General features: G+C 31.7%; 1 protein-coding gene across 1 annotated transcript in view; it reads left to right on the top strand.

The window, feature by feature from the left end:
• Positions 1-9,135, top strand: part of LOC108375495 (uncharacterized protein DDB_G0290587-like) — a gene marked incomplete at both ends in the record, with an annotated part of 23,882 nt that extends 14,747 nt beyond the window's left edge. The window contains one exon of the mRNA XM_017631625.1: positions 8,950-9,135. Within this exon, the coding sequence (XP_017487114.1) occupies positions 8,950-9,135 (186 nt within the window). The remainder of the gene's footprint in view (positions 1-8,949) is intronic.
• Positions 9,136-10,168: the final 1,033 nt, after the last annotated feature.

Here is a 10,168-nt window from a genome sequence, read left to right as displayed (position 1 = left end):
GTGTGAGCCTCTTCCGAGTAGTACTTATCCCCCTCCAACGAGGTGCTGCCGTAATTTATGTATGTAAGTACATTTCCCATTTCATTCTTGATGAAAATTTTAGTTTGGGTGGCGCTTTCAAATGTCAACAGTTGACGTTGTTACAACAAAGCGCTGTTATGTTTTTCCTTTTTAATTCATTCCCCCACCCTTACCCTGCCTGCCCCGTTCTATCCGCCGCTTAAATACTGCTGCTTATATTGCAGGCGTTGCATTTAAGTTGATTTCATTAGAAGAATTGTTATTATTGCCTTCTATTTGTGTCTATTAAATTGTTGTTATTGCAATTCATTCTTTGTTTGATTTGTTGTCGTTGTTGTTGTCGTTTGGTTTGTTTCCACAACGTCGCAGGTTTATTAGTTTATGAATTTGATATGACAGACGTCGAGTTACTGTCGCTGTTGTTGTTGTTTTTGTTGTTGCCTCGTTTAGTTGCTATCTCTGTAGTTTACATGTTGCCGTCGGCTGCATTGTTTTTGTTGTTATTATTGTTCATATTGTTATTGATGTTGCAATTGGTGAAGGTGGTTACACCATAGCATTAATTGCCACTGCTGTTTTATTTGTTTGTTTGTTTGCATGCACTTGCACAGGCCGTAAAATATATCTATCTACATACATACATACATACATACATACTAATTTGTAAGTGTAAGTGGATGTTTGATCCATCATCTAAACGATTTGTGCTCACAAATTAATGAACTTTCATTGCGGCTGGTGAAGGTTATGCCATCAGTTTGTTGCTTATAAAAACGAATTCGGAAAGCAATGATTTCGAAAGCCAAACAAGATTTTCAAACCAGTAAAATTTTATCGATCCGTTTTTTAGTAAAATTGTTGACTATTCAATTTTGATGAAAGCTTATAAAGCTAACAAGAAACCAGTTGAGTCCAATTTTTGAATTTTAGTTTGTTTATATACAATTTTTTAGTGTAAAGTGCAGAAAAAGTAGCAATCAGAAGAAAAATGATTCTCCTGTTTTAGTTAATAAACAAACGAATACTTATTAGAGTTCCGCCAAAACGAAAAAAAAAATTCAAAAGAAAAACTTTAAATGTTATAACGAAATGTTCACCAAAAATCAAAAAAAAATTAGTTTGCAGTTTTTAAAAAAATTTCGAAATGTTATAAAAAAATGTTCACCAAACCAGAACTTATTACACTAAATTTTAATGATCTATAAAACTGCAAAATTTTTCTAAAAACCAAAAAAAAAAATTCATTGTCCCCTAGTACCCCGTTCTAAACCCAACGAACCAGATCTATGTTGCTACCACCCTAATGCCAGTAAATTAGAGCTTTACTACTATTGCTTAAATTATAAAATGGCAAAAGTTAACTAAAATTAATTGCTTTTTAATCTAAGATGCCTATTCTAGCTTATTTACTTTAAAATTTTTTATTACTTGAGTAGTCCACTTGCAAATAGAGTTATGTGATTTTATAATAGAAAGCCATAAATTTGAAAAAAAAACAGCTACGGCAACCCGGCAGAAGATGTATAATTTTGAAAGTTTATAAACAAGTATGATAGCGACTTTTGGAAAAAGAGTTAACATTTGATGCTATTTTTTTCAGAATATAAAAAGATTTTGTACTGTGTTGTTAGTGGACATGAAACTACTATAAATATTGGTACGTAATCCTCCAAAAACTAAAAATCAAAAAAATTTTACATAGCGCCTTTGCAAGTGGACTACTCACTTGTTCCTAAAAAAACAAAACAATTCACAATTAATGTAAGCTTTTTTATGCAAATATCCAATTGTCTTTGTTTAAAAATCTTACAATTAGTTAGTGTTCATGCCATACAAATTAAAAGTACCTACTTAGGTTTTAAAATTTAATGAGATTCTAAAAACAGTTAAATGGTTATAACGTTATTATGTGCATGCAAACAGTTTTGTTCTTTGTTTTTTTTTTTTTTAAGTATGTAAAAACAAATCTCGTTTAAGGGCGCAGCAATTGTTTGGTCGGTCACGAAGATGCTAACTTAAAAAAAAAAAATGATTGGAAGATTTTTCCAGAACTTAAGTCTAGCACATTCTTTCAATAGCTATTAGTTATGAATGCTGAATATTCATTTATTTAAATTAATCATCAATCATTTCATATGTTTGTGTGTAGCTATATTTACATAGGCATGTACAACGTGTACTCGTTGGTTGTACATGTATGCAAGTATGTACATATATGTATACATATGTGCACTTAGGGCCAAACGAATTTGCCCAGAGAATTTTTACAACATATGCAAAGATTTTTATTTTAATTTTTTTCGATAGTTTTTTATAAAAATGTGGTTAATACTGCAACAAAAACAAAACAAAAAAATACGATTTCTAAAATTCAATAAATTTCCATGCAAATTTTCCACGGATTGATTGGATTTATTTTAGAATAGCCCATTAAATTTTAGTATAGAAATAAGAGTTTGAACTTTTAAAAAAATCGCGTTAATTTTTGACGATTTGTTTTTTGCTGAATTCGCATTTTTTCCATACAAAGTATTTTCGATTTTATTTTTAAGGGGGAAACTGCGTGTAAAAATTGCCAAATTCAACGGTAAGTCCCATATGCTTGCATTTTATTTTACTAAAATTTAATGGGCTGCCAAACTGCGTACTCAAAGAAATTCTAAAAACTTTATCAAAAATTTGAAAATTGCCATGCCATGAAGAATTATTGAATTCTCCTGATTTTTGCACAAACTAAACAAAATTTTACATATGTTGTGAAAAATTCTCTAGGCAAATACTTTTGACCTTAAGTTTATATGCATACTATGTAAGAACATATTAGAGCTCTGCATAAGCTAACTCAAAGTTCCAGCCGAGCTGGCATAATAGCATTGTATATTACAGGGAATGTTATTAACAGCTATTTCTAGATTTTATCATCAAAAAGACAGCGAAAAAATTGGTCGTTCCGCTTTTTCAATAAAAAAGATGCATACATACGTACATTACTTTTTATGCGAACGAAGAATAACACTGGAGATGGCACAATTCCAAAACCGTGTTTTCTAAATACCAAAGTTGAAATGGGATGGCGGAAATTACATCCTATGCTAATTAGGCCAAATTGAAAAAAAAATATATAAAAATTCTGGGGCACCCTAATGTATGCGTGTATTTCTGTTTTGTGTGTGTACATGTGTGCATATTCATTGTTAAATAACTTTTTCAAAATGCACGTGCAATCGCAAGTCAACCCTCTCACCGAGATATTACAGGTAGTTTTTTAAACTCTCGCCATGCGCTCATATATTTGAATAAAATTTACCGTTTAAAGATGGCATTAATGCAACCTTCATTTAAATTTATGAATTTGAAAATACTTTCATAATTTTAAATATATTGCATTATACTAAAGCCAGCCTGACATTTGAAGCTACTATTTATTGCATATGACCACAGATCTAATCATTAATTATTCGGACAGTTGTATACATACAAACATAAGTATGTACACTGGCGTTTTGGCTATATTTCTTTAGTTTATTTTATGTTTAATATTTTTTTATAAAAGCCTAGGCAGTTATACATCATATAAATCCGCTTTTTAAACTTTGAACAAAAATTATAAAATTTAGACAAATTTTCAAGCTTTTTATTCAGAATTTTTAGAACGGTATTTTCTAGCCACTTCCACTTTATTATACTAAAATTGAATAGGCTACAAAATTGCATACCAAAAATTTTTCCGGAAATTCTGAATAAAAAGTTTAAAAATTTAGTGAAAATTTGTCGATTTTTCATAATTTGTGTATAAAGTTTGGAAAGGAGATTTATTAGTGTTTATTGTATAACTAGTCTAGGCTTTTATATAAAAATATTATACATAAAATAAACCATGGAAATATAGCCAAAACTTTTCAAAGTAAGGCGAGTCTATTATTTCTGCCGCCAGTGTATATATTGTATATATATATGTACCTTAGGCCGTACCACTTTACAAGCAAAACAAAAAAAGTTCTCCTTACAGTCCTAAGTCTAAAGTATTTGTGCAAGGCAATTTCGTTCTATGAAGTGGTTTAATATTTTATGAAAAACTAAATTTTATATCGATCGTGAATTTGTTTTTTCACTTCACCACTTCATCGGACAAGAATTGACCTCCAGGGGTCGAGCTTTTACAATTTCGCCGGCACCTACATTCGGCAATAAAATTTTTTTCAAATAGTTCTAATCGCTGTAGGGTAAATCTCATGAAGAAATCCCATGATTGATATTTTAACAGGAAAAAATAACAGATCTTTTGTAATCTTTTTTCAATTGTATTAAATGTGCATGGCGTATGAGTAACATTCTTTTTACTAAAAAATCGATGGCAAATGAAAAAATTGTGAATGGTCAAATGAAAATGCGTAATCATTTTTTTGATGATATATGGGCAGGAAAGAATGTTACTCATACGCCATGTACATGTATACATACATATCGGTAATCTCCGACATAAAAAAAATTAAGAACGCGTGGCTCGGTTTTTTTTTTGGTTCATTTTAGCGTTCCTGTAGTATTTTTCGCGAGCTTTAATTTATTGACATTAGGGTCGTACGTTAGGCTGCTAAGATCTGAGATCTTTTGGGTACGTTCTTCTACTAGGTACTTGAGATCAATGAACTTGAAACAAAAAAATAGTCTCCTTGAGGCAAAAACATCGATATATCATACTTTATGATTCGACAGTAAATGCCGAAGATATGACGAAAGAAGTAAAAAAAAAATGCGACGCCTACGTTCGGCCAAAAAAAAAGAAATCTGCAATTGTCTTTTATAATAAAAAAATTTATAATTTTTCATTTTGAAAAGAAGTTTATTTAGAGGTCGCGCTAGTCGTGTTCTCAATATTATTATTTTCATGAAATGTTAGTGAGCAGCAAAAAATTTTGCTTTCATATATTTAATTAAATACACACCTGTCTTGCGCGGTTCTAGTGCCCGAAAATATGCTTTAAAAAATTACTGCTAAAATTAAGACGTTGTTACCGAACGTAATGCAAAGAGGAATGTCATTTTGCGCTCTAAATTTTTTAGTGATGGATAATTTTTTGGTCTGCTCGAACTCGATTTGTGCAAAAATAATAATAATTCCTACAAAGGAGTTTATTTTTTTATGAATGTCCATAAGTAACCAAATGAATTTCTAAGATACATTTCCAGGCATTTAGGTATGTATATCCGGGTATGAGCATTCAATCCGGGAAATTCGTTAGCTTGAATAATTACTTAAAAATTTACTGCTGCCTACAAATTTTTGTACATTTATATGTAATCAATTTGTATTTGTGTAAAGGCGCTATTTCCACTTGAAACAAAATTATATTGCGTGCCCTACAAAAAAATGTGAAAATAATACCTATAGCCTTAAGCATTTGTTACAAAGTGTTTCCCCAGTTTAAGTTCAATTTTTATTTTTCAGTAACTAAAAAGCTCTTCACCCATAGCTTTTATTATTTATAAAGCTCTTCTCATCAATTACAGTAATTTCCCATTTTTAAAATGCCACTAAAAAGTCGCTTTACGACTCGCCACAACATCAATCAACGACTACGCGAATAGCTGGCCAAACCGACTTAGCTTTTTGCTGTGCGCCTGTCAACACAGTCACTCTTTCAGTTTGTCAAGCCGTAGGTACTCCTAACAGAGCGAATGTACGAGTGTGTAACACATCAATTTGACTTTTTATGGAATTTTTCCACTTTTATCATTGCTCGAGAGCACATTACAAAAAACCTTTGAGTATGTACTCATAAATTTTTGAGTGGAAATTTTTTTTTACAAATTTTACATACATACATACATACATACATATATATGTATGTGCATTTATATGTAGATAAATGGGGTTACCTGAGTATGCATTAGACTGCATAACCAAAAAAAAAAAAGTTTAGGGTTTTCCGTCGGGATTACAAAATTTATTATATTTGAAGACTTCCACGAAAATATTTCGAAAAAATATTAAGATTTACGTGAGCTGGACCGTTTTGAAAATATCTACAAAAATTGAGTTTTTATGAGTAAAAATATTTTCTTAAAGAACTTTTTCAAAAAAGTCCTCTCAGATGACAAAATAGTTTATGCTTTAAAAATCTTATTAAAAATATTTATGCAAAATTTCAACGGAATCATAATAATGCGATTTTTGATGCGGTTTTTAAATTTTTTCAAAGATTGGTTTATTATTATGATTCCGTAGAAAATTTTTTTAAATATTTTTATGCAAATTTTTGAAGCTCAAACTGTTTTTCATCTCCAGTCATTATTTCAAAAAATACTTAAAAAAAACTATTTTTATTCGTGAAAAAAAAATTTTTTTTTTTAGATATTTTCAAATCGGCCTAGCTCAAGTAAATCTTTAATATCTGTGGTCATAAGCAATAACGCCTAAGTCGACTTAAGAAAGAATGGAGTTATATATGCTATCGTATTCTGCGAATACTGTTCCATGTGTATATGAAATCCCCATCTCGCCCCTATTTACCTGATCCATGTTTAAGCGCACTCAAAAGCTGGTCCATAGCGTCATAGCTCAATTGAGCCACCTCACTGAGCTGACTCATTAAAATCAGCTTGAGTCATTGAGTCTACTCGTGATAATTCACTGAGTTATACCATCCTGCGAAGCCGCCCTCGATAGCATGAAAATGAGCTTCATATACACCGCAATGCTTGAATTTGGTTTTCCCGAGAATTGGCTTAGTTATATCGTAAGAATGATTTAACAATAGAAAATTGACTGAACAAATTTCCGTACTGTTTCCGTGGCTACTAAAACGAAGCAGAACTGAATCAATTTTAGAGCGAGTGAGATGACTTTTATGCTAATGTATCCAGTCCCATTTTTTTTTTTTAATTTATTTGCATGACTCGCAGTTAAGAAGTCACTTCACAGTTAAGACTAAATGCGAATTACTTTTATATTATGAAAATTTGCTCTGAAAAATATCGAAGAAAAGGGAAATACTTTTCCCTCCACCAATTATTTACATATACCGGAAAAGTCAAGAACCAACAACAACAACACAAGAAATTATACGTTTTCCACGCCAAGTTAATTTTTACCATTCTGGAGTGTCCTAATTTTTGTGCCCCTTTCGAAACTATTGAAGACTTATATGTATGTTTAGCACTACGCTTTAACAGTAGTTCATTAGCCTTATAGTATGCACTTATGTAGTTCACTGGCCTTCATAAACGGTATTTATTACAAATCCAATACTAAGACTCCGACCTAAAGGATTTGATACATATGCACACTTGTATGTACGTACTATTTGTATTTATATACAGTGCCGGCCACTTGAAGAGCGCTCCCTATTAACTCTTAGTATAATAAGGTGCAATGTCATACAAATTTGTCTCCCATACAAATAACGTTCGGCCTAGGGATGGCAAAAAAAAAATAAAATAATCGATTAATTAGCCATATGATTAATCACAAGCCAAAATAATCGCTTAATCGAATTTTTAAAGGCACTTTTTTACAGTGAGTATTCACAAAAACACTTTTCCATAAAAAAATGTCGAATTCTCTTGTTAATTAGCCTTAAATAAAATAAAGCGAGTTGTTTTAGAGGCGATAATTATTTATTATTTAACCAAGTTTGCAAAAATAAAATCTTTTATTGGCGTTTTGTTATTAAGCGATTGCGTTTCTCGGTGGCTGTAGCACCAGCTTTTGAAAAAAGGCACTCATCAGCACCGAGGTACCAACTAAATTACTGTAGTTTTTCGAAAGTCCGTAAAGTTTGGGGGAAACAGTTCTCATTTCCACCCAAGCGTCGATGATATTCCGCTTTAGTTCTAGGACTTGACAATCTAAATAAAAAGTAATTTCCTACTGACTCGCTACCCCCGTTTCCGTAAGATCATCTGCGCACATTAATTCATTTCGCAAGAACTCCATTACTGAGGCCAATGCTAACGGATCTTTGAAATTAATTGTTTTGAAACTCGGATCGGGTAAAGTTGATGCAGCTAGCAAAAAAGAATGTTCGATGGATGGATTTTAGACAACTACAGAATTCGTATATCTTGAATATAAAAAGTAAAGAGTAAAAACTCTTACTAGACCCAAAATGGTTCTCAAATATTTATGAACTAGACCCGAAAAAGTCTTGAACACGTCGCAAAACGGTTCAGAAATGTTTCCGAAATGGTGTTGAAATAGCCCTGAACTAGTCTAGAAATTTTTATTTTTAGCAATTACAGATTTTCTATTGCGTTGTACAAGAAGCAGCCACAACTTTTTCGCCGGGTCAACGCAAATTTTACCCATACCGAGAACTAACTTGTTTACACATAAAGAAATAATTATTAAATACTAAATAAACAATAGGAACGTTGTCAATACTGAGGATCAAAAGGGGTCGCTATTCTAGTGGACATCACTGTATATTACGATGGAAACAAAGCACATTTCCGAGCACATTCATAAACTTCTGATGCTCAACGATCGTCTCTCACCGAAAAGAAGGCAATTTTTAAATAGAAGACTTAATAACGAATTATAAATAAATCTGAGTAAGAAAAGGAGCAACAACAAGCTGAAGACGTTGATTGCTCGATGGAGATGGATGGTTGGATGACTGATTATTTATTGCACAGCCAACGGGTAGAGCTAAAGAACGCCAAGCGACAAGCAGCCCATGCAAATGTGATTCGTAATTGAGGCAAAAGTTAAAAGCGGTGTCTCCGAGTGCAAACAACAACAACAGCACCATCACCAAGGTGAGAGTGCATAAAAATATGACAGTAATAAAAATCAACGGTAAACAAGTGCACTAAGAAAAAACATAAAAAAAGGAACGAAGCACCAAATAAAAACAAGCCAGCAAATGAATATAAAATCAGAAGCCAACATAAAATGTAATAATGAAGAAATCATCCTATTTAAAGGCGAAAACTTGAGGACAACAATAAAAACAACGACTACCACCACAAGCAAGTGAAAAGTGATGATTGGCGGCTGAGTGGAAGTGACGACTTTAACGAATTCGGTGATGATGATGATGAAGGTGATAAAGATGAGTGTGATAAAGCTGTTGAAGGCAAAGTTAAATCTGAGCTGGGGATAAAGCGCGCGTGGGTGTGCAATGCACTAACGAAAGTCTGAGAGACGCCAAGAGGCAGGCAGTCAATTAGACGACGGCGGTACAAAGTGTAGTCGGGTAATTTTACAATTCCAGCGGAAGATCGCCGCCTTTATCGAGGAAATAAGATGATAGATGGAATCAGCCGAATGTTGCATATAGCCAATGTTGCCAGATTTTTCGAAATTTCCGATCTGAACGAATTAATTAAAATAACAGTTTTTTGTAATACATTTTTAAGATAACGAGGGACGATAAAGGAGCAGCGTTTTCTGATGAAACAAATACTTTCAAATAGTTTCTAGTCGCCACAGCAAATGTGGAAAGAATATTTGCCATAAAAGAATAAATAAACTAGAAATTGTTTTTTTAAGAATTAAACATTTCTTAAGAAACCATTCTTCAGGAGGTACTAAATTTCGGGCATAGAATCAAATGCTCGAAAATATTAACAAAGCAATTTACGAGAAATAATGAAACTCAATTTCATTAAAATAATTTGGGATTTACATATTCCCTTTTATAAAGTATATTTTGGTTTAGTTAAGTAAAATTTATTATTTTTTTTTATTTATGCTCAATAAAATTAAAAAAAAAACCTTAATGTTTTAAAAACTCCCCTCGTGGATGGTTGCAGTTTTTTTTGTTGAAAATATACAGTGACTCAAACAAATGACCACATGTTGATTTTTTATTAAATATTCGTAATATTTTTTGAGCAAAATTTTATGTTTGTTATTTTACTATAAAAATACCGTCTAAATTTTAGCCAAAAACATATAAAAAAACTTTTAAACGTTATACATGGCTTTGAAAAATTTAACAAATTTTCATTAAAATTTTCATTTGATTTTTTTGCTGACGGCTTTTGCGTTTTTTTTATACATTTAACAAGTGAAATTTACACAAACTGGCGATGATTTTTTGTTGCTAATGGTCTACCGCATTTTATTTCATAAGAAATAATGTTTATATTAAAAAAACTGCAAAAATCTGTAACAAAAAAAAAATCGAAAACAACGGCA

The sequence above is a fragment of the Rhagoletis zephyria genome, unplaced genomic scaffold (assembly GCF_001687245.7).
Source record: "Rhagoletis zephyria isolate East Lansing unplaced genomic scaffold, Rhagoletis_zephyria_1.1 Rzeph_scaffold_09018, whole genome shotgun sequence".
Lineage (NCBI taxonomy): Eukaryota > Metazoa > Arthropoda > Insecta > Diptera > Tephritidae > Rhagoletis > Rhagoletis zephyria.
The sequence above is the reverse complement of the archived record's forward strand: the minus strand, read 5'-3'. Positions and strand labels throughout refer to the sequence as shown.